Source organism: Hemibagrus wyckioides, linkage group LG11 (assembly GCF_019097595.1).
Source record: "Hemibagrus wyckioides isolate EC202008001 linkage group LG11, SWU_Hwy_1.0, whole genome shotgun sequence".
Lineage (NCBI taxonomy): Eukaryota > Metazoa > Chordata > Actinopteri > Siluriformes > Bagridae > Hemibagrus > Hemibagrus wyckioides.
In genome coordinates this window covers 27308933-27335303 of record NC_080720.1, presented here as the reverse complement: position 1 = coordinate 27335303, position 26371 = coordinate 27308933, and the positions used below count along the sequence as shown (strand labels likewise).

The 26371-nt window shown below is 40.9% G+C and overlaps 2 protein-coding genes across 2 annotated transcripts; both read right to left on the bottom strand.

Moving 5' to 3' along the window:
• Nucleotides 1–1712: 1712 nt before the first annotated feature.
• Nucleotides 1713–4137, bottom strand: LOC131362069 (formin-like protein 2). The gene is made up of 3 exons (XM_058403803.1): nucleotides 3843–4137; nucleotides 2664–3152; nucleotides 1713–2368 (listed from the first exon to the last, which is right to left on the bottom strand). The coding sequence occupies exons 1-3, from the start codon at nucleotides 3928–3930 to the stop codon at nucleotides 2199–2201; spliced, it is 747 nt and encodes a 248-aa protein (XP_058259786.1). The 5' UTR covers nucleotides 3931–4137; the 3' UTR covers nucleotides 1713–2198.
• A 9546-nt stretch (nucleotides 4138–13683) lies between these two features.
• Nucleotides 13684–16608, bottom strand: LOC131362052 (WW domain-binding protein 11-like). Its single transcript, XM_058403776.1, has 3 exons — nucleotides 15938–16608; nucleotides 14639–15247; nucleotides 13684–14343 (listed from the first exon to the last, which is right to left on the bottom strand). Exons 1-3 carry the CDS (start codon nucleotides 16023–16025, stop codon nucleotides 14174–14176), a joined length of 867 nt encoding a protein of 288 aa, XP_058259759.1. The 5' UTR covers nucleotides 16026–16608; the 3' UTR covers nucleotides 13684–14173.
• Between the last annotated feature and the right edge of the window lie 9763 nt (nucleotides 16609–26371).

The window sequence follows — 26371 nt, the reverse complement described above, 5'->3', positions numbered from 1 at the left end:
GTTATACTGTATGTAAAACCAGAAGAATGGAAGCTGAAAATTGCAATCTGAGGAAAAACAGAGGTCACACGTACTTGAATATCTTTGAGATATGTCTCTCAGGATATCTGTGGTCACGATTTATATTAATGTCTGAATGCTGAGAGTTAACTGTACACAGAAGTTCCATCACTTCATGTATTTTCATCTTCACCCTGGAATCATTCAATAAACATAAAATCTTACAACTATCCCCTTCCACATTCAAGTATTTACAGTGGTCACTGATGGAACTGAAATACATGAACAGAAAAAGTGAAAAAGTTCAGTGTCAAAGAATAAATGCCTTATAGATTAAACTTGACTTTCACAGGACTGGAGCACTGTTATTAGCTCATCTTGTGATCTGTGTCATACTGTAAAAAAACTATTGACTTTGACTCATCTTACACCAATACATTGCTGTAGTTTCTATGCAACAAACAGCCAAAGCAGGGACTGCAAAACCTAAGGTATGGCTCTTCATACATGTGTATAGTACTATAAAATCTTTTAAAACAACCTACTAAATATCAGCAGGTAAAAGTCAACAGCATTTTTTTTTCAACAGATGTAGGGATTTTAAAAAGTGTCACACTTAATGTTTTGTATTTAATGAATGACTAGGAATCACGTGCGAGTCGTTATTTTATTTCATTTGAGGGATTTTTAGAAATGTCAGAGGTACTTTATATCAGCTTTGTTTGGAGATCATTTTCTCTCATCAGGTTTATAAAGCTAAAAAATAGCATTTGAACTCCTCACCTTGGCCCCATCCTAAGACACTCTGATGTTCTTCATCATGGACACCTCCGCAACAGGACCAGGGGCCATCCTCTATGGATTTTGGAGAAAACTTCCACCCAGTGGCATTTTTCTAAAGAAAGTTGTCCACTGCCAACAACATTCTTCTTCTCCAGGCTCACCTTTTTGTATTTGATTGTGTATTGTGACACTATTATGGTGACACTTTTACACACACGGGCTACTCTCTCTCTGCCTTTAACACACCCCTGCCTTGACAACTATATTTAATGCCACTTTAGCAAGTTGGTTTTTTTGAAATGATTGTTTATGAGAAGAAAATACTTTTACAGGTTTTTGTCAGTATTTCACAGTGAAATGTCTGTAGCTCTAGAAAAATGCCGATATAGAATTAAGCAATATTGTTCTTTAACAGTACAGGTTATTATACCATAAATGAAGGAAACTTTCTTACAATGTATAAACAGAAAGGAATCAAAACCCTCCTGTCTCTCTCTGATAGCTTTTCCTCCATATTCAGAGTGGATGTTTCTTCCTCACACTGCATTAGTTTATGGGTCTCATCAGTAAACTCAGTAAAGTCGCTTGTGAGATCGAAGTTAAACACGTAATAGTAAAATTCCACCTTAAGATTAACCCATTATCAGTTTATGAGGCATTACGGCAACAGCAGATTATTAATTATACAGATTTAACATGTTCAGACTGTTGGCAGGAATGTATTTGCTAATGGGAGAAAGGTTTATTTCTACATTGTAATTATATGTGAAAGCAATGAGAAATGCTTATAGTGTGTTATAAGAGACACTTGACACATGAGTGTTGAAGAAAAATAAAGAACTTTTATTGCTTATTAATGAGAGCAAACATGAACTTATTACAAACTACATTTATTTTTTTATATTTAAGATATATTTTTAAACAGGGGTTAGGGGCATTTGGGGGTGGGAGTGCACTACTTCTGTACAACTTAATCTTAAAATCCTAAATCTTAAATACTTAATATATACATATTTACAACAGCATAAATATTTGCAGCAATATGCATAACCTACACATATATGAACAGAAAACTGGTTAATTATAAGTTCTATAATAAATACTAATTCATATTTCCTAAATATACAACATACTAAAGTAACAAGCCTATACATTAAACACTAACCAGACAATTATAAACTAACATAATTGCGATAACTACTACTATTATCTTACCAAAATTCAGTCCGTCATGAAAATGGTTTAACGCTACTACTGCTGGAGTCTGGAAGTGAAATTCACTACAAATTTAGACTAAGAAAAGTAAGAAAAATAAAACCAGACTAAAGCTAAAGACTAGAGGTCAAATACTTACCCCAGATACCTACCACTGATACTTACCACATGATGAGTACGGGGTGATCTTTGGGGTTTGCTCAAAGATCACTGCTTAGTGCAGGAATCACTTCAACTGGTAATTGGAGGGGCCTTGTGACTACCTGCATCTCCCACTCAGGTTCCACACGCTGTCGTCTACTAGAAGGGAAGAATTCATCGTCTTCCTCTTCCTCCCTCCACCTCTTCCCCTGGTCTAGAACAGGATATGCTGGAACGTAGCAAACGTAATGAGAAACATCTGCACAACTCATAAAAGGAAGCAGAAACCGTTAGTTTAATAGTACAGCAGAAAAACATCACTCAGTATGTAATCTTCCTATAACAGTACATACATTCTCTGTATTTACATTTTAGCTGAAAATGTAGACAGTCACATTACCCATTTATATCACTGCAAACTCACCCCCCCACCAAAATAAAAAACCCACCACCCTTCAACCAAACCATATTCATGTCTATTAAGGGTTCATTTTTACTTCCTTTATTACTCTGATGGTTCTTACCAGAAGGGACTACTCGACTGTCTTCCTCCTCATCCCTTCTACTTATTCTCTGGCGCCAAACATGGAAGGTCACGGACGCTGGAACGAAAGGCTGACCAGACTGCATGTCGTGCAACACAACAATGGGAAGGGGTGGGATGGCGTAGGATGGCGTGGGACGTACTATAGGGATTGGGGTCCTTAAAGGGGATGGGTTTCTAATAGGTGGGGATGGGTTTCTAATAGGTGGGGATGGGTTTCTAATAGGTGGGGATGGGCTCCTTGCTGGTGATAGGTCCCATACAGGTAACAGGACCCTCATGGGTGGGGATGGGCTCCATGCAGGTGGGGATGGGCTCCTAACAGGGGATGAGCTCCTCACAGTGACCTCATTCTCATCACCTCCATCTTGCACATCCTGCTGCAGAATAAACACAATTTCCTCATCCTCAGAGTCACTCTGCTCGCTGTAGTTGAGCTCGTCTTGACGTGTTTGTTCCCCTAGTCTCCCTGTGTCAAAAGACAAATGAGAAACAGCTGCACAACTCACAATAGGAAGCACAAACCTTTAGTTTAATAGTACAGCAGAAAAACATCACTCAGTATGTACACAAGTTATATTACAGTAATCCTCCTATAACTCTACATACATTCTCTCCATTTACGTTTTAGCTGCAAATCTACACAGTCACATGACCAACTTCTCTCACTGCTAACTCACCCGCGACAAAAACTTTCAGATTAAACTAGATTAATGTCTATTAAGGGTTAGTTTTTTTTACTTTATCAGTGTTTACTCCGAGGTTTCTCATCACTTTTGTGGACTCGGAACACTGGGAAACAATTATTTAGCCACAGTAGCTATGCTAACTAGCCGCCTAGCTAATCTTCGCTAATATTTCTCCTCCTCCAGCTCGACTTCAGTAAACCTGCTAATTTTGCCAGTTATTTGGCTTAAAAAAGGTCCAACTTTATCCATTTTAGACCACTTTATACCCACAAACCTTAGGATAATCATCATGTCAACAAAACGATTAGCCAAATAACAACGAACAGATCGCTTTTTTCCCCCAAAACTGTCGAACCATACAAAACGATATTCCTAATGGCGTTTCCGCCTGTTTAGTGCTGTTTTTAACACAGTTTTGCTCACTAAAGCACTTGTTACTTTACGGAAAAGGTAAAAAGTCAGTAACTCACCGGTCCAGGGGTCGTATAGTCCGGTCCATCCGGGCTGAGGGTCCGCGTCCTCCTGCCGCTGTAGCGCGTCTTCTCCTCTGAAGTTCATCCTCCCTGGTGGTGCAGAGTCGATGAAGGAATCCAATCGCCAAAGTGTTGCAGGAATGAAAGAGATATACAGTCGTGCTGTAGCAGGAATCAGAAACTAGTCTTCAAGTCTTGCGACCTTCAACTTCAACTCCAACTCCAAACACTTTTCAAAACACGCGTAGGGTTTTATGCAGTTTAGGGGCGGGATAAAAGTCCCCATTGGTCCACTGCTTCTCAACCTACTCTCCAATCAGTCAATCAGTAAAGTGACGTCCCTGACGCGCGACTCTGTCGGTTAGTGTTTGAACCTGTCTTAAGCAAGTGAGAAGATGGGCGATTACACACCGCGACATGTAATCGATAGCAATGTATACGTTAGTTAGATGCCTTAATTGTCCAAGGAATCAGGTGTAATATGTCTAAAATGCTTCTGACATGTTCCAGTTTGTGTAGGTGTGGATGACATTGCTTTCTTCCTAGAGGAGCAGAGTACTGGGGTTGTGCTTACAGAGACTGAGTAGATGCTGTGACCACAGGCACAGTTTAGGACACACACTGACCCAAACTCCACATCCTGAGACTTTGGATGAGACCTGTATTTATTAGTTATAAACTATGTGCAGCAAATTGTGGAATAAATGTGTTTTAATTACCTTCATAACATCACTTTGCAATGCATTTAACCCTAAATCCTTCTGCACCTTTTATGGTGGCATGCAACTCCATAATGATGTTGATCTGCCACATCTGTGAGGTGGATGAATTATCTCGGCAAAGGAGAAGGGCTCACTAACGCAGATTTAGACAGATTTGTCAACAAAATTTGAGAGAAATAGGCCTTTTGTGTTCATAGAAAAAGTCTTACATCTTTGAGTTCAGCTCATGAAAAATGGGGGCAAAAACGAAAGTGTTGCGTTTATCATTTTGTTCAGTGTACTTGACTCTGCACTTCTGTTTCTGCCCATTGCAGTAGTTTTATTGCTGCAGTTTTTATCATTTTAATTTATATAATTTCAACATTCAGACTAAAGCTTTTATCTTTCCTGGTTTCTGGAACAGTGTTTATTCTTCTTTTTCCACAGGCGGTCTGCCTCCTGAATATATCGGGGAAAGAGCCAAAATGTGATGAAGAGAAATGCAGCAGACTTTCATATACTAATATAAAACTGAATATCTAGCTTTTTTTAGCGGTCATCTTGAAAACATTGCATGGGGAATCTATGCTTCATTACAGCACCAGCATGGACTTGATCAGTGCATGTGTCTGTCTCTGATCCTGTTGCCCCTGACCCTGAATCTGACTGACCTGAGCCTGTATCTGACTAACCTGAGCCTGTATCTGAGCCTGTATCTGAGCCTGTATCTGAGCCTGTATCTGAGCCTGTATCTGACTGACCTGAGCCTGTATCTGACCCTGAATCTGATTAACCTGAACCTGTATCTGAGCCTGTATCTGAGCCTGTATCAGACTGACCTGAGCCTGTATCTGACCCTGTATCTGACTGACCTGAGCCTGTGGATGCAGTGATACAGGACTCTGATTAACACAGAGATAAGAATAAACACAAAGTGAATGACATTACTTTAAAGCTATACATTTCATCATGATGAAACTGAACACACGAGCTTAGTGCTGCTAGCGCACTCCTCTACCGTTTGAGCAACAATAACGATATGCTATGATACTAATGATTGTACAGTGATACACTTGTCCAGTTCATTAAAATACTCTTTAGCATAATAACAGGAGGTTTGACACGATACTACAATAGACACACATATAAGAAACCTTAAACGTATTAATTAAATCTTCTCACTTGCTTAAGACAGGTTCAAACACTAACCGGCAGAGTGGACACACTGGTCTAACATTAGCTACACTGCTAACAAACCTGGCTATATAGCTTGGCAGCTAAATATTGTATTGTGCAGAATAAAACATTAAAGTCAGTAGATGGTAAAATATTCTCTTTTATTATTAATGCTTGATTTTAACTTAATAGTTAGCTTAATGCTAATGCACTAGAAAACATGGCTACCCGTTTTAAGCTCTCAACACGATACAGTATTTCTCCTAATCTTACCTACTAGTTAATAACCTTGGCTGTTTTTGTAAATGTATGATAGAAAATGTTATTTGTAATTGAAGTCATTATTCTGAGTCACAGAAAACTCATTTTTTACAGACTCTGTGGATGTGCTGGGAGAATTGCTTGATACTCCCTCTGTCCTCCAGGTATGTGTCAACTAAATAGTCTGATTTTAACTACATAAAAGGAAGCAGAAACCGTTAGTTTAATAGTACAGCATCTGTTGTGTACAGCAGAAAAACATCACTCAGTATGTACACAAGTTATATTACAGTAATCTTCCTATAACAGTACATACATTCTCTGTATTTACATTTTAGCTGCAAATGTAGACAGTCACATTACCCATTTATATCACTGCAAACTCACCCCCACCAAAAAAAAACACCCTTCAACCAAACTATATTCATGTCTATTAAGGGTTCATTTTTACTTCATTTATTACTCTGATGGTTCTTACCAGAAGGGACTACACTTGATTGTCTTCCTCCTCATCCCTTCTACTTATTCTCTGGCGCCAAACATGGAAGGTCACGGACGCTGGAACGAAAGGCTGACCAGACTGCATGTCGTGCAACACAACAATAACATCACTTTGCAATGCATTTAACCCTTTATGATGGCATGCAACTCCATAATGATGTTGATCTGTCTCTAGCACACAGACAAAAATAAAGAGTCTAGAAATAAATTCTAATTTAAAGACTTATTTTGAGCTTGACTCTGACAAGAAGCCATTGTTATAATATAAATAAACAGCTCTCTCTCTCTCTCTCTCTCTCTCTCTCTCAGTAACACTCACTGCTTTAATAAAACTTTATTTTATTTCTTTCTTTTTTCAACATAGGACAGAACTAGCAGTAACAGCCCTCAACACAGAATTATAAAAACTGCAGCAATAAAACTACTGCAATGGGCAGAAACAGAAGTGCAGAGTCAAATACTTTAAAAATATTATACAAAAAAAATAAAAACTGCATTTTATATATCAAACAAGTACATCTTGTATAAGCAAGAACACTACTGTAATGGCAGCCCTGAACATTCAGACTAAAGCTTTTGTCATCTTTCCTGGTTTCTGGAACAGTGTTTATTCTTCTTTTTCCACAGGCGGTCTGCCTCCTGAAAATAAAAAAAATAGCCAAAAATGTGATGAAGAGAAATGCAGCAGACTTTCATATACTCATATAAAACTGAATATCTAGCTTTTATTAACGGTCATCTTGAAAACATTGCATGGGGAATCTATGCTTCATTACAGCACCAGCATGGACATGGCCATTTCCTGATCAGTGCATGTGTCTGTCTCTGATCCTGCTGCCCCTGACCCTGTATCTGACTGACCTGAGCCTGTATCTGAGCCTGTTTCTGACTGACCTGAGCCTGCATCTGACTGACCTGACCCTGTATCTGACTGACCTGACCCTGTATCTGAGCCTGTATCTGAATGACCTGGGCCTGTATCTAAGCCTGTATCTGACTGACCTGAGCCTGTCTCTGACTGACCCTGACCTTGTATCTGACTGACCTGAGCCTATATCTGAGCCTGTATCTGAGTGACCTAAGCCTGTATCTGAGCCTGTATCTGACTGAACTGAGCCTGTATCTGACCCTGTATCTAAATGACCTGAGCCTGTATCTGACCCTGACCCTGTATCTGACTAACCTAAGCCTGTATCTGACCCTGTATCTGACTGACCTGAGCCTGTATCTGACTGACCTGAGCCTGTATCTGACTGACCTGGGCCTGTATCTAAGCCTGTATCTGACTGACCTGAGCCTGTCTCTGACTGACCCTGACCTTGTATCTGACTGACCTGAGCCTGTATCTGAGCCTGTATCTGACTGACCTGAGCCTGTGTCTGTCCCTGTATCTGACTGACCCTGACCCTGTATCTGACTGACCTGAGCCTGTATCTGACCCTGTATCTGACTGACCTGAGCCTGTATCTGACTGACCTGAGCCTGTATTTGACTGACCTGAGCCTGTATCTGAGCCTGTGTCTGTCCCTGTATCTGACTGACCCTGACCCTGTATCTGACCGAACTGACCCTGTATCTGAGTGACCTGAGCCTGTATCTGAGCCTGTGTCTGTCCCTGTATCTGACTGACCCTGACCCTGTATCTGACTGAACTGACCCTGTATCTGAGTGACCTGAGCCTGTGTCTGAGCCTGTGTCTGTCCCTGTATCTGACTGACCCTGACCCTGTATCTGAGCCTGTATCTGAGCCTGTATCTGACTGACCTGAGCCTGTATCTGACTGACCTGAGCCTGTATCTGAGCCTGTGTCTGTCCCTGTATCTGACTGACCCTGACCCTGTATCTGACTGAACTGACCCTGTATCTGAGTGACCTGAGCCTGTATCTGAGCCTGTCCCTGTCCCTGTATCTGACTGACCCTGACCCTGTATCTGACTGAACTGACCCTGTATCTGAGTGACCTGAGCCTGTGTCTGTCCCTGTATCTGACTGACCCTGACCCTGTATCTGAGCCTGTATCTGAGCCTGTATCTGACTGAACTGAGCCTGTATCTGAGCCTGTATCTGACTGAACTGAGCCTGTATCTGAGCCTGTATCTGACTGACCTGAGCCTGTGGACACAGTGATACAGGACTCTGATTAAGAGTCTGGGTTAACACAGAGATAAGAGTAAACCCAAAGTGAATTACATTACTTTAACATTACTTTATTTTACTTTAAAGCTATACATTTCATCATGATGAAACTGAACACATGAGCTTAGTGCTGCTAGCGCACTACTCTACTGTTTGAGCAACAATAACGATATGCTAACGAAGATGCCGAAAAGCAAATGTATCGGAGTAAAAGTATAGAATTTGTTTCAAAAAAGTAGTGAAGTAAAAGTTGACAGAAATATAAAAACTCAAGTAAAGTACAAAAACTCTCAAAAAATACTGAAGTACTGTAACGAAGTAATTTTTTTTTTTTAATTGTTACATTACACCACTGTTTGGGGATGACCCCTTCCTGTTCCAACATGACTGCACACCAGTGCACAAAGCAAGGTCCAGAAAGACATGGATGAGCGAGTTTGGTAGTGTGTTGTATTTCTTTGATAAAAGTGGAATTAATTCATAATTAACATTTTGAAGACATCATCTGAGGTTCATAAATTCTTTTTTCTTCATGGTTTCATGATACTAACCTGACACTGGAGTGCAGATAGAATTAATGGAAAGGCATCTACTGTTAGGACAGCAAAACAAGTCAATTTAGGTAGAATTAAACTGCCCGAGGTGGACACACGTCTGGCTCTGATGTGTCAACTGAAGAAAAATCAGGCAACCTTGGAGAAAATATGCCAGAATATACAGAGAAACAGCTTAAGCAGTATCTTTCCCTGAGTTATACTGATGTAATGTTTGGACGTAAGTCACCATATCTAAATACAACCTATAATTTAAACCAGAAGTAGCCCATAATTCATTAAGCTCCAGTAATCCAGGTATACAGAGAACCCTCTCCCTTAAACCCAGGACACTACACCTCCTCTTCAGCAGAAGAGAGCATCTCCAGAATGCCAGTGTGACCTCTGACATTTCACTTCCGGGACACTTCCTGACTTTCTAGTATGTAAAAATATGAACAATATAAACACACAACAAATCCACATGAATTACAATTTCTGGTTTAACATTACATATATTGCTTCTAAATCTTCTTATGTTCCTGATGATTTATTCCTGCGTTTGAAATTTATTGTGATTTTGTTTCATATGACTGGATATGTCACATTTTTAAAACAGGAAACTGGCAGCAACATTTATTAAGAGTGTAACTGATTCAGTAATATTGAACGATTGGTATGAACGACGTGAATTTGCCAACTGTGATGGTGCTTTCTATAATGGAATATTGGATGAGAGGACTAAAAATTCTATATGTATAATTACCAATACTTAATCTTGGAATGAAAAATAATAGCTGAGTAATTAATCAACCTTGTTCATGTTTACCATACACACTCTCAGGAACTACTGGGACAGTTCCCTGCCTGACCACCAGAGGGGGTGCTGGCAGGTGATTCATCAAAGGCTGCTTTTTTTGTTTGTGTATACCCCACCGCTTGTTTGTTGTTTGTTCAGGGACTGTCACGTTCTAGGTTTCCATGCTTTCGTTGTGTTCTGTCAATCCCAGTGGCGGACTAGGACAATAATCCAGGCCGGGAATTTGACTCCAACCCAGGCCACCTTTGCTGCTGCCGCCGTCACCGCCACCCTGTTCATGTAATCCACCAGACTGCTAATCTTGTAGGCTAACCCTATTAGTTGATGTAACAGGTAGACTACCAGACCAATTAAAAATGAATAAATAAGCCTAAATGAACCCTCAAAAACTCACTAGGAATACACCATCTATATTACCACACCACAGACAAATATAAAATTGGTTTACACTTTTACACAGATACACGTTTAAATATTGAACCATATATTTTATGTATTTCCAGTGATCAAGTACAGTATATCAAAAGTATCAGAAACACAAACTTAACAAAAGCTATGACAGTCTAAATAACAGATAACAATGTTCACTCAATGGCATAAGAACAGACCAGTAAGAGTAAACTAGTACTAGCACTAGTGAATAAATCAAAATCCTTGGACTGAGGATGGGCAAAATAATCAAATGGATTATCAAGGCTTTCACTGTCTTTTTCATCTTTCCCTGAATCTCTCTCTCTCTCTCTCCACATCTAGTTGCTCTGCAATATGAAATAAACACATTCAATAATATATACTTATATTACTTGTGCAGCCATCAACTATGTGTCCCCATGATTACAGCCCTACCATTGATGATCTCATAAATCATAAAAGCACAGATTGTTCTAAGAGTATAGCCTGTATGTTAGTTTTGCTTAGCTTAAACTTAATAAAAAAAAAGAAATCTCCGGTGAAATTTGGCACTAGAAAATACTCTATCCCCATCTCTAAAACAGTGTGCTAGTTTGTCGTTGCTACATGTACTGCGTTAGAATAAACGAGACTTGTCACAGCACAGCACTTACATGTTGCTCGTTTGTTGCTTTGATTTTATCTATTGTAATTTGCTTTGCATGAAAGTGTCCGTCTGTCAAATGAAGACACCAAAGTATCGCGAGAGTGATTCTGGCACATATTCGAGCGCACACTCTTAAGTCACTCTCGCGGTACTTTAACCTCATATACCGATCGGTCCGCGCAGCACCGCTTCAAGTCCAGCACACCTATTACCTGCCTCTGGAAATAGCCAATCAGGCAGTGCTTCGCTGACATCAGGCCAGAACAATCGTCAGGCCACCGGGAAATGTCCCGGTGCTCCCGATGTCCAATAGTATTAGTAGCAGCCCTAAGTAAACGTAAAGAGTTTGAGGAAGATCATTCTACAGCCAGCTAGGTGTATTTTACTAGCTATCGATAGTAAGCCTGCTACCCAAAGTCGACCAAGGGTTTTGGGACACCCTTCCAAATCATTGAATTCAGGTGTTGTTTTTCAGGAGCTGGGCTTGGCCCCTTACACAAAGTGCACAAAGCAAGGTCCGTAAAGACATGGATGAGCGAGTTTGGTGCGGAGGAACGTGACTGGCCTGCACTGGGACGAATTAGAGCGGAGCCTGTGACCCAGACCTTTTCGTCGAACATCAGTGCCGGACCTCACAAATGCGCACCTTGAGGAATGGTCAGAAATTCCCATAAACACAAGGCTAAAAAGCCTTCCCAGAATAGTTGAAGCTGTTATAGCTGAAAGGGCAGGCCAACACTGTATTATATTCGTGTGCATGTAAAGGCAGACATCCCAGTTTTGGCCTGGCTCGCAGTCTCCTGTAAAAACAATATTTCCTCACAATATGTACAGATGCCTTTACAGACTGTGCCTGCTGGTGCCTCTGTCCTAAAAAGAACTATAAATCTATCAACTGGAATCATGTAAGACTAACTAAAGACTAATAAAACACTCAATCAGTACTTCAACACTTCAAATGGGTTATACTGTATGTAAAACCAGAAGAATGGAAGCTGAAAATTGCAATCTGAGGAAAAACAGAGGTCACACGTACTTGAATATCTTTGAGATATGTCTCTCAGGATATCTGTGGTCACGATTTATATTAATGTCTGAATGCTGAGTTAACTGTACACAGAAGTTCCATCACTTCATGTATTTTCATCTTCACCCTGGAATCATTCAATAAACATCAAATCTTACAACTATCCCCTTCCACATTCAAGTATTTACAGTGGTCACTGATGGAACTGAAATACATGAACAGAAAAAGTGAAAAAGTTCAGTGTCAAAGAATAAATGCCTTATAGATTAAACTTGACTTTCACAGGACTGGAGCACTGTTATTAGCTCATCTTGTGATCTGTGTCATACTGTAAAAAAACTATTGACTTTGACTCATCTTACACCAATACATTGCTGTAGTTTCTATGCAACAAACAGCCAAAGCAGGGACTGCAAAACCTAAGGTATGGCTCTTCATACATGTGTATAGTACTATAAAATCTTTTAAAACAACCTACTAAATATCAGCAGGTAAAAGTCAACAGCATTTTTTTTCAACAGATGTAGGGATTTTAAAAAGTGTCACACTTAATGTTTTGTATTTAATGAATGACTAGGAATCACGTGCGAGTCGTTATTTTATTTCATTTGAGGGATTTTTAGAAATGTCAGAGGTACTTTATATCAGCTTTGTTTGGAGATCATTTTATCTCATCAGGTTTATAAAGCTAAAAAATAGCATTTGAACTCCTCACCTTGGCCCCATCCTAAGACACTCTGATGTTCTTCATCATGGACACCTCCGCAACAGGACCAGGGGCCATCCTCTATGGATTTTGGAGAAAACATTTTTCTAAAGAAAGTTGTCCACTGCCAACAACATTCTTCTTCTCCAGGCTCACCTTTTTGTATTTGATTGTGTATTGTGACACTATTATGGTGACACTTTTACACACACGGGCTACTCTCTCTCTGCCTTTAACACACCCCTGCCTTGACAACTATATTTAATGCCACTTTAGCAAGTTGGTTTTTTTGAAATGATTGTTTATGAGAAGAAAATACTTTTACAGGTTTTTGTCAGTATTTCACAGTGAAATGTCTGTAGCTCTAGAAAAATGCCGATATAGAATTAAGCAATATTGTTCTTTAACAGTACAGGTTATTATACCATAAATGAAGGAAACTTTCTTACAATGTATAAACAGAAAGGAATCAAAACCCTCCTGTCTCTCTCTGATAGCTTTTCCTCCATATTCAGAGTGGATGTTTCTTCCTCACACTGCATTAGTTTATGGGTCTCATCAGTAAACTCAGTAAAGTCGCTTGTGAGATCGAAGTTAAACACGTAATCGTAAAATTCCACCTTAAGATTAACCCATTATCAGTTTATGAGGCATTACGGCAACAGCAGATTATTAATTATACAGATTTAACATGTTCAGACTGTTGGCAGGAATGTATTTGCTAATGGGAGAAAGGTTTATTTCTACATTGTAATTATATGTGAAAGCAATGAGAAATGCTTATAGTGTGTTATAAGAGACACTTGACACATGAGTGTTGAAGAAAAATAAAGAACTTTTATTGCTTATTAATGAGAGCAAACATGAACTTATTACAAACTACATTTATTTTTTTATATTTAAGATATATTTTTAAACAGGGGTTAGGGGCATTTGGGGGTGGGAGTGCACTACTTCTGTACAACTTAATCTTAAAATCCTAAATCTTAAATACTTAATATATACATATTTACAACAGCATAAATATTTGCAGCAATATGCATAACCTACACATATATGAACAGAAAACTGGTTAATTATAAGTTCTATAATAAATACTAATTCATATTTCCTAAATATACAACATACTAAAGTAACAAGCCTATACATTAAACACTAACCAGACAATTATAAACTAACATAATTGCGATAACTACTACTACTATCTTACCAAAATTCAGTCCGTCATGAAAATGGTTTAACGCTACTACTGCTGGAGTCTGGAAGTGAAATTCACTACAAATTTAGACTAAGAAAAGTAAGAAAAATAAAACCAGACTAAAGCTAAAGACTAGAGGTCAAATACTTACCACAGATACCTACCACTGATACTTACCACATGATGAGTACGGGGTGATCTTTGGGGTTTGCTCAAAGATCACTGCTTAGTGCAGGAATCACTTCAACTGGTAATTGGAGGGGCCTTGTGACTACCTGCATCTCCCACTCAGGTTCCACACGCTGTCGTCTACTAGAAGGGAAGAATTCATCGTCTTCCTCTTCCTCCCTCCACCTCTTCCCCTGGTCTAGAACAGGATATGCTGGAACGTAGCAAACGTAATGAGAAACATCTGCACAACTCATAAAAGGAAGCAGAAACCGTTAGTTTAATAGTACAGCAGAAAAACATCACTCAGTATGTAATCTTCCTATAACAGTACATACATTCTCTGTATTTACATTTTAGCGGAAAATGTAGACAGTCACATTACCCATTTATATCACTGCAAACTCACCCCCCCACCAAAATAAAAAACCCACCACCCTTCAACCAAACCATATTCATGTCTATTAAGGGTTCATTTTTACTTCCTTTATTACTCTGATGGTTCTTACCAGAAGGGACTACTCGACTGTCTTCCTCCTCATCCCTTCTACTTATTCTCTGGCGCCAAACATGGAAGGTCACGGACGCTGGAACGAAAGGCTGACCAGACTGCATGTCGTGCAACACAACAATGGGAAGGGGTGGGATGGCGTAGGATGGCGTGGGACGTACTATAGGGATTGGGGTCCTTAAAGGGGATGGGTTTCTAATAGGTGGGGATGGGTTTCTAATAGGTGGGGATGGGTTTCTAATAGGTGGGGATGGGCTCCATACACGTGGGGATGGGCTCCTTGCTGGTGATAGGTCCCATACAGGTAACAGGACCCTCATGGGTGGGGATGGGCTCCATGCAGGTGGGGATGGGTTCCTGATGGTTGGGGATGGGCTCCTTGCTGGTGATAGGTCCCATACAGGTAACAGGACCCTCATGGGTGGGGATGGGCTCCATGCAGGTGGGGATGGGCTCCTAACAGGGGATGAGCTCCTCACAGTGACCTCATTCTCATCGCCTCCATCTTGCACATCCTGCTGCAGAATAAACACAATTTCCTCATCCTCAGAGTCACTCTGCTCGCTGTAGTTGAGCTCGTCTTGACGTGTTTGTTCCCCTAGTCTCCCTGTGTCAAAAGACAAATGAGAAACATCTGCACAACTCACAATAGGAAGCACAAACCTTTAGTTTAATAGTACAGCAGAAAAACATCACTCAGTATGTACACAAGTTATATTACAGTAATCCTCCTATAACTCTACATACATTCTCTCCATTTACGTTTTAGCTGCAAATGTACACAGTCACATGACCAACTTCTCTCACTGCTAACTCACCCGCGACAAAAACTTTCAGATTAAACTAGATTAATGTCTATTAAGGGTTAGTTTTTTTTACTTTATCAGTGTTTACTCCGAGGTTTCTCATCACTTTTGTGGACTCGGAACACTGGGAAACAATTATTTAGCCACAGTAGCTATGCTAACTAGCCGCCTAGCTAATCTTCGCTAATATTTCTCCTCCTCCAGCTCGACTTCAGTAAACCTGCTAATTTTGCCAGTTATTTGGCTTAAAAAGGTCCAACTTTATCCATTTTAGACCACTTTATACCCACAAACCTTAGGATAATTATCATGTCAACAAAACGATTAGCCAAATAACAACGAACAGATCGCTTTTTTCCCCCCAAAACTGTCGAACCATACAAAACGATATTCCTAATGGCGTTTCCGCCTGTTTAGTGCTGTTTTTAACACAGTTTTGCTCACTAAAGCACTTGTTACTTTACGGAAAAGGTAAAAAGTCAGTAACTCACCGGTCCAGGGGTCGTATAGTCCGGTCCATCCGGGCTGAGGGTCCGCGTCCTCCTGCCGCTGTAGCGCGTCTTCTCCTCTGAAGTTCATCCTCCCTGGTGGTGCAGAGTCGATGAAGGAATCCAATCGCCAAAGTGTTGCAGGAACGAAAGAGATATACAGTCGTGCTGTAGCAGGAATCAGAAACTAGTCTTCAAGTCTTGCGACCTTCAACTTCAACTCCAACTCCAAACACTTTTCAAAACACGCGTAGGGTTTTATGCAGTTTAGGGGCGGGATAAAAGTCCCCATTGGTCCACTGCTTCTCAACCTACTCTCCAATCAGTCAATCAGTAAAGTGACGTCCCTGACGCGCGACTCTGTCGGTTAGTGTTTGAACCTGTCTTAAGCAAGTGAGAAGATGGGCGATTACACACCGCGACATGTAATCGATAGCAATGTATACGTTAGTTAGATGCCTTAATTGTCCAAGGAATCAGGTGTAATATGTCTAAAATGCTTCTGACATGTTCCAGTTTGTGTAGGTGTGGATGACATTGCTTTCTTCCTAGAGGAGCAGAGTACTGGGGTTGTGCTTACAGAGACTGAGTAGATGCTGTGACCACAGGCACAGTTTAGGACACACACTGACCCAAACTCCACATCCTGAGACTTTGGATGAGACCTGTATTTATTAGTTATAAACTATGTGCAGCAAATTGTGGAATAAATGTGTTTTAATTACCTTCATAACATCACTTTGCAATGCATTTAACCCTTTATGATGGCATGCAACTCCATAATGATGTTGATCTGTCTCTAGCACACAGACAAAAATAAAGAGTCTAGAAATAAATTCTAATTTAAAGACTTATTTTGAGCTTGACTCTGACAAGAAGCCATTGTTATAATATAAATAAACAGCTCTCTCTCTCTCTCTCTCTCTCTCTCAGTAACACTCACTGCTTTAATAAAACTTTATTTTCTTTCTTTCTTTTTTCAACATAGGACAGAACTAGCAGTAACAGCCCTCAACACAGAATTATAAAAACTGCAGCAATAAAACTACTGCAATGGGCAGAAACAGAAGTGCAGAGTCAAATACTTTAAAAATATTATACAAAAAAAATAAAAACTGCATTTTATCTATCAAACAAGTACATCTTGTATAAGCAAGAACACTACTGTAATGGCAGCCCTGAACATTCAGACTAAAGCTTTTGTCATCTTTCCTGGTTTCTGGAACAGTGTTTATTCTTCTTTTTCCACAGCCGGTCTGCCTCCTGAAAATAAAAAAAATAGCCAAAAATGTGATGAAGAGAAATGCAGCAGACTTTCATATACTCATATAAAACTGAATATCTAGCTTTTATTAACGGTCATCTTGAAAACATTGCATGGGGAATCTATGCTTCATTACAGCACCAGCATGGACATGGCCATTTCCTGATCAGTGCATGTGTCTGTCTCTGATCCTGCTGCCCCTGACCCTGTATCTGACTGACCTGAGCCTGTATCTGAGCCTGTTTCTGACTGACCTGAGCCTGTATCTGACTGACCTGAGCCTGTATCTGACTGACCTGAGCCTGTATCTGAGCCTGTGTCTGACCCTGTATCTGACTAACCTAAGCCTGTATCTGACCCTGTATCTGACTGACCTGAGCCTGTATCTGAGCCTGTTTCTGACTGACCTGAGCCTGTATCTGACTGACCTGAGCCTGTATCTGAGCCTGTGTCTGACCCTGTATCTGACTAACCTAAGCCTGTATCTGAGCCTGTATCTGAATGACCTGAGCCTGTATCTGAGCCTGTATCTGACTAACCTAAGCCTGTATCTGAGCCTGTATCTGAATGACCTGAGCCTGTATCTGACTGACCTGAGCCTGTATCTGGGCCTGTATCTGAATGACCTGGGCCTGTATCTGACCCTGACCCTGTATCTGACTAACCTAAGCCTGTATCTGACCCTGTATCTGACTGACCTGAGCCTGTATCTGACTGACCTGAGCCTGTATCTGACTGACCTGACCTTGTATCTGACTGACCTGAGCCTGTATCTGAGCCTGTATCTGACTGACCTGAGCCTGTGTCTGTCCCTGTATCTGACTGACCCTGACCCTGTATCTGACTGAACTGAGCCTGTATCTGAGCCTGTATCTAAGCCTGTATCTGACTGACCTGAGCCTGTCTCTGACTGACCCTGAGCCTGTATCTGAGCCTGTATCTGACTGACCTGAGCCTGTATCTGACTAACCTGAGCCTGTATCTGAGCCTGTATCTGAGTGACCTGAGGCTGTATCTGAGCCTGTATCTGACTGACCTGAGCCTGTATCTGAGCCTGTATCTGACTAACCTGAGCCTGTATCTGTCCCTGTATCTGACTGACCCTGACCCTGTATCTGAATGACCTGAGCCTGTATCTGACCCTGTATCTTACTAACCTAAGCCTGTATCTGACCCTGTATCTGACTGACCCTGACCCTGTATCTGACTAACCTAAGCCTGTATCTGACTAACCTAAGCCTGTATCTGAGCCTGCATCTGACTGACCTGACCCTGTATCTGACTGACCTGACCCTGTATCTGAGCCTGTATCTGAATGACCTGGGCCTGTATCTAAGCCTGTATCTGACTGACCTGAGCCTGTCTCTGACTGACCCTGACCTTGTATCTGACTGACCTGAGCCTATATCTGAGCCTGTATCTGAGTGACCTAAGCCTGTATCTGAGCCTGTATCTGACTGAACTGAGCCTGTATCTGACCCTGTATCTAAATGACCTGAGCCTGTATCTGACCCTGACCCTGTATCTGACTAACCTAAGCCTGTATCTGACCCTGTATCTGACTGACCTGAGCCTGTATCTGACTGACCTGAGCCTGTATCTGACTGACCTGGGCCTGTATCTAAGCCTGTATCTGACTGACCTGAGCCTGTCTCTGACTGACCCTGACCTTGTATCTGACTGACCTGAGCCTGTATCTGAGCCTGTATCTGACTGACCTGAGCCTGTGTCTGTCCCTGTATCTGACTGACCCTGACCCTGTATCTGACTGACCTGAGCCTGTATCTGACCCTGTATCTGACTGACCTGAGCCTGTATCTGACTGACCTGAGCCTGTATCTGAGCCTGTGTCTGACCCTGTATCTGACTAACCTAAGCCTGTATCTGAGCCTGTATCTGAATGACCTGAGCCTGTATCTGAGCCTGTATCTGACTAACCTAAGCCTGTATCTGAGCCTGTATCTGAATGACCTGAGCCTGTATCTGACTGACCTGAGCCTGTATCTGGGCCTGTATCTGAATGACCTGGGCCTGTATCTGACCCTGACCCTGTATCTGACTAACCTAAGCCTGTATCTGACCCTGTATCTGACTGACCTGAGCCTGTATCTGACTGACCTGAGCCTGTATCTGACTGACCTGACCTTGTATCTGACTGACCTGAGCCTGTATCTGAGCCTGTATCTGACTGACCTGAGCCTGTGTCTGTCCCTGTATCTGACTGACCCTGAACCTGTATCTGACTGAACTGAGCCTGTATCTGAGCCTGTATCTAAGCCTGTATCTGACTGACCTGAGCCTGTCTCTGACTGACCCTGAGCCTGTATCTGAGCCTGTATCTGACTGACCTGAGCCTGTATCTGACTAACCTGAGCCTGTATCTGAGCCTGTATCTGAGTGACCTGAGGCTGTATCTGAGCCTGTATCTGACTGACCTGAGCCTGTATCTGAGCCTGTATCTGACTAACCTGAGCCTGTATCTGTCCCTGTATCTGACTGACCCTGACCCTGTATCTGAATGACCTGAGCCTGTATCTGACCCTGTATCTTACTAACCTAAGCCTGTATCTGACCCTGTATCTGACTGACCCTGACCCTGTATCTGACTAACCTAAGCCTGTATCTGACTAACCTAAGCCTGTATCTGAGCCTGCATCTGACTGACCTGACCCTGTATCTGACTGACCTGACCCTGTATCTGAGCCTGTATCTGAATGACCTGGGCCTGTATCTAAGCCTGTATCTGACTGACCTGAGCCTGTCTCTGACTGACCCTGACCTTGTATCTGACTGACCTGAGCCTATATCTGAGCCTGTATCTGAGTGACCTAAGCCTGTATCTGAGCCTGTATCTGACTGAACTGAGCCTGTATCTGACCCTGTATCTAAATGACCTGAGCCTGTATCTGACCCTGACCCTGTATCTGACTAACCTAAGCCTGTATCTGACCCTGTATCTGACTGACCTGAGCCTGTATCTGACTGACCTGAGCCTGTATCTGACTGACCTGGGCCTGTATCTAAGCCTGTATCTGACTGACCTGAGCCTGTCTCTGACTGACCCTGACCTTGTATCTGACTGACCTGAGCCTGTATCTGAGCCTGTATCTGACTGACCTGAGCCTGTGTCTGTCCCTGTATCTGACTGACCCTGACCCTGTATCTGACTGACCTGAGCCTGTATCTGACCCTGTATCTGACTGACCTGAGCCTGTATCTGACTGACCTGAGCCTGTATTTGACTGACCTGAGCCTGTATCTGAGCCTGTGTCTGTCCCTGTATCTGACTGACCCTGACCCTGTATCTGACCGAACTGACCCTGTATCTGAGTGACCTGAGCCTGTATCTGAGCCTGTGTCTGTCCCTGTATCTGACTGACCCTGACCCTGTATCTGACTGAACTGACCCTGTATCTGAGTGACCTGAGCCTGTGTCTGAGCCTGTGTCTGTCCCTGTATCTGACTGACCCTGACCCTGTATCTGAGCCTGTATCTGAGCCTGTATCTGACTGACCTGAGCCTGTATCTGACTGACCTGAGCCTGTATCTGAGCCTGTGTCTGTCCCTGTATCTGACTGACCCTGACCCTGTATCTGACTGAACTGACCCTGTATCTGAGTGACCTGAGCCTGTATCTGAGCCTGTCCCTGTCCCTGTATCTGACTGACCCTGACCCTGTATCTGACTGAACTGACCCTGTATCTGAGTGACCTGAGCCTGTGTCTGTCCCTGTATCTGACTGACCCTGACCCTGTATCTGAGCCTGTATCTGAGCCTGTATCTGACTGAACTGAGCCTGTATCTGAGCCTGTATCTGACTGAACTGAGCCTGTATCTGAGCCTGTATCTGACTGACCTGAGCCTGTGGACACAGTGATACAGGACTCTGATTAAGAGTCTGGGTTAACACAGAGATAAGAGTAAACCCAAAGTGAATTACATTACTTTAACATTACTTTATTTTACTTTAAAGCTATACATTTCATCATGATGAAACTGAACACATGAGCTTAGTGCTGCTAGCGCACTACTCTACTGTTTGAGCAACAATAACGATATGCTAACGAAGATGCCGAAAAGCAAATGTATCGGAGTAAAAGTATAGAATTTGTTTCAAAAAAGTAGTGAAGTAAAAGTTGACAGAAATATAAAAACTCAAGTAAAGTACAAAAACTCTCAAAAAATACTGAAGTACTGTAACGAAGTAATTTTTTTTTTTTAATTGTTACATTACACCACTGTTTGGGGATGACCCCTTCCTGTTCCAACATGACTGCACACCAGTGCACAAAGCAAGGTCCAGAAAGACATGGATGAGCGAGTTTGGTAGTGTGTTGTATTTCTTTGATAAAAGTGGAATTAATTCATAATTAACATTTTGAAGACATCATCTGAGGTTCATAAATTCTTTTTTCTTCATGGTTTCATGATACTAACCTGACACTGGAGTGCAGATAGAATTAATGGAAAGGCATCTACTGTTAGGACAGCAAAACAAGTCAATTTAGGTAGAATTAAACTGCCCGAGGTGGACACACGTCTGGCTCTGATGTGTCAACTGAAGAAAAATCAGGCAACCTTGGAGAAAATATGCCAGAATATACAGAGAAACAGCTTAAGCAGTATCTTTCCCTGAGTTATACTGATGTAATGTTTGGACGTAAGTCACCATATCTAAATACAACCTATAATTTAAACCAGAAGTAGCCCATAATTCATTAAGCTCCAGTAATCCAGGTATACAGAGAACCCTCTCCCTTAAACCCAGGACACTACACCTCCTCTTCAGCAGAAGAGAGCATCTCCAGAATGCCAGTGTGACCTCTGACATTTCACTTCCGGGACACTTCCTGACTTTCTAGTATGTAAAAATATGAACAATATAAACACACAACAAATCCACATGAATTACAATTTCTGGTTTAACATTACATATATTGCTTCTAAATCTTCTTATGTTCCTGATGATTTATTCCTGCGTTTGAAATTTATTGTGATTTTGTTTCATATGACTGGATATGTCACATTTTTAAAACAGGAAACTGGCAGCAACATTTATTAAGAGTGTAACTGATTCAGTAATATTGAACGATTGGTATGAACGACGTGAATTTGCCAACTGTGATGGTGCTTTCTATAATGGAATATTGGATGAGAGGACTAAAAATTCTATATGTATAATTACCAATACTTAATCTTGGAATGAAAAATAATAGCTGAGTAATTAATCAACCTTGTTCATGTTTACCATACACACTCTCAGGAACTACTGGGACAGTTCCCTGCCTGACCACCAGAGGGGGTGCTGGCAGGTGATTCATCAAAGGCTGCTTTTTTTGTTTGTGTATACCCCACCGCTTGTTTGTTGTTTGTTCAGGGACTGTCACGTTCTAGGTTTCCATGCTTTCGTTGTGTTCTGTCAATCCCAGTGGCGGACTAGGACAATAATCCAGGCCGGGAATTTGACTCCAACCCAGGCCACCTTTGCTGCTGCCGCCGTCACCGCCACCCTGTTCATGTAATCCACCAGACTGCTAATCTTGTAGGCTAACCCTATTAGTTGATGTAACAGGTAGACTACCAGACCAATTAAAAATGAATAAATAAGCCTAAATGAACCCTCAAAAACTCACTAGGAATACACCATCTATATTACCACACCACAGACAAATATAAAATTGGTTTACACTTTTACACAGATACACGTTTAAATATTGAACCATATATTTTATGTATTTCCAGTGATCAAGTACAGTATATCAAAAGTATCAGAAACACAAACTTAACAAAAGCTATGACAGTCTAAATAACAGATAACAATGTTCACTCAATGGCATAAGAACAGACCAGTAAGAGTAAACTAGTACTAGCACTAGTGAATAAATCAAAATCCTTGGACTGAGGATGGGCAAAATAATCAAATGGATTATCAAGGCTTTCACTGTCTTTTTCATCTTTCCCTGAATCTCTCTCTCTCTCTCTCCACATCTAGTTGCTCTGCAATATGAAATAAACACATTCAATAATATATACTTATATTACTTGTGCAGCCATCAACTATGTGTCCCCATGATTACAGCCCTACCATTGATGATCTCATAAATCATAAAAGCACAGATTGTTCTAAGAGTATAGCCTGTATGTTAGTTTTGCTTAGCTTAAACTTAATAAAAAAAAAAGAAATCTCCGGTGAAATTTGGCACTAGAAAATACTCTATCCCCATCTCTAAAACAGTGTGCTAGTTTGTCGTTGCTACATGTACTGCGTTAGAATAAACGAGACTTGTCACAGCACAGCACTTACATGTTGCTCGTTTGTTGCTTTGATTTTATCTATTGTAATTTGCTTTGCATGAAAGTGTCCGTCTGTCAAATGAAGACACCAAAGTATCGCGAGAGTGATTCTGGCACATATTCGAGCGCACACTCTTAAGTCACTCTCGCGGTACTTTAACCTCATATACCGATCGGTCCGCGCAGCACCGCTTCAAGTCCAGCACACCTATTACCTGCCTCTGGAAATAGCCAATCAGGCAGTGCTTCGCTGACATCAGGCCAGAACAATCGTCAGGCCACCGGGAAATGTCCCGGTGCTCCCGATGTCCAATAGTATTAGTAGCAGCCCTAAGTAAACGTAAAGAGTTTGAGGAAGATCATTCTACAGCCAGCTAGGTGTATTTTACTAGCTATCGATAGTAAGCCTGCTACCCAAAGTCGACCAAGGGTTTTGGGACACCCTTCCAAATCATTGAATTCAGGTGTTGTTTTTCAGGAGCTGGGCTTGGCCCCTTACACAAAGTGCACAAAGCAAGGTCCGTAAAGACATGGATGAGCGAGTTTGGTGCGGAGGAACGTGACTGGCCTGCACTGGGACGAATTAGAGCGGAGCCTGTGACCCAGACCTTTTCGTCGAACATCAGTGCCGGACCTCACAAATGCGCACCTTGAGGAATGGTCAGAAATTCCCATAAACACAAGGCTAAAAAGCCTTCCCAGAATAGTTGAAGCTGTTATAGCTGAAAGGGCAGGCCAACACTGTATTATATTCGTGTGCATGTAAAGGCAGACATCCCAGTTTTGGCCTGGCTCGCAGTCTCCTGTAAAAACAATATTTCCTCACAATATGTACAGATGCCTTTACAGACTGTGCCTGCTGGTGCCTCTGTCCTAAAAAGAACTATAAATCTATCAACTGGAATCATGTAAGACTAACTAAAGACTAATAAAACACTCAATCAGTACTTCAACACTTCAAATGGGTTATACTGTATGTAAAACCAGAAGAATGGAAGCTGAAAATTGCAATCTGAGGAAAAACAGAGGTCACACGTACTTGAATATCTTTGAGATATGTCTCTCAGGATATCTGTGGTCACGATTTATATTAATGTCTGAATGCTGAGTTAACTGTACACAGAAGTTCCATCACTTCATGTATTTTCATCTTCACCCTGGAATCATTCAATAAACATCAAATCTTACAACTATCCCCTTCCACATTCAAGTATTTACAGTGGTCACTGATGGAACTGAAATACATGAACAGAAAAAGTGAAAAAGTTCAGTGTCAAAGAATAAATGCCTTATAGATTAAACTTGACTTTCACAGGACTGGAGCACTGTTATTAGCTCATCTTGTGATCTGTGTCATACTGTAAAAAAACTATTGACTTTGACTCATCTTACACCAATACATTGCTGTAGTTTCTATGCAACAAACAGCCAAAGCAGGGACTGCAAAACCTAAGGTATGGCTCTTCATACATGTGTATAGTACTATAAAATCTTTTAAAACAACCTACTAAATATCAGCAGGTAAAAGTCAACAGCATTTTTTTTCAACAGATGTAGGGATTTTAAAAAGTGTCACACTTAATGTTTTGTATTTAATGAATGACTAGGAATCACGTGCGAGTCGTTATTTTATTTCATTTGAGGGATTTTTAGAAATGTCAGAGGTACTTTATATCAGCTTTGTTTGGAGATCATTTTATCTCATCAGGTTTATAAAGCTAAAAAATAGCATTTGAACTCCTCACCTTGGCCCCATCCTAAGACACTCTGATGTTCTTCATCATGGACACCTCCGCAACAGGACCAGGGGCCATCCTCTATGGATTTTGGAGAAAACATTTTTCTAAAGAAAGTTGTCCACTGCCAACAACATTCTTCTTCTCCAGGCTCACCTTTTTGTATTTGATTGTGTATTGTGACACTATTATGGTGACACTTTTACACACACGGGCTACTCTCTCTCTGCCTTTAACACACCCCTGCCTTGACAACTATATTTAATGCCACTTTAGCAAGTTGGTTTTTTTGAAATGATTGTTTATGAGAAGAAAATACTTTTACAGGTTTTTGTCAGTATTTCACAGTGAAATGTCTGTAGCTCTAGAAAAATGCCGATATAGAATTAAGCAATATTGTTCTTTAACAGTACAGGTTATTATACCATAAATGAAGGAAACTTTCTTACAATGTATAAACAGAAAGGAATCAAAACCCTCCTGTCTCTCTCTGATAGCTTTTCCTCCATATTCAGAGTGGATGTTTCTTCCTCACACTGCATTAGTTTATGGGTCTCATCAGTAAACTCAGTAAAGTCGCTTGTGAGATCGAAGTTAAACACGTAATCGTAAAATTCCACCTTAAGATTAACCCATTATCAGTTTATGAGGCATTACGGCAACAGCAGATTATTAATTATACAGATTTAACATGTTCAGACTGTTGGCAGGAATGTATTTGCTAATGGGAGAAAGGTTTATTTCTACATTGTAATTATATGTGAAAGCAATGAGAAATGCTTATAGTGTGTTATAAGAGACACTTGACACATGAGTGTTGAAGAAAAATAAAGAACTTTTATTGCTTATTAATGAGAGCAAACATGAACTTATTACAAACTACATTTATTTTTTTATATTTAAGATATATTTTTAAACAGGGGTTAGGGGCATTTGGGGGTGGGAGTGCACTACTTCTGTACAACTTAATCTTAAAATCCTAAATCTTAAATACTTAATATATACATATTTACAACAGCATAAATATTTGCAGCAATATGCATAACCTACACATATATGAACAGAAAACTGGTTAATTATAAGTTCTATAATAAATACTAATTCATATTTCCTAAATATACAACATACTAAAGTAACAAGCCT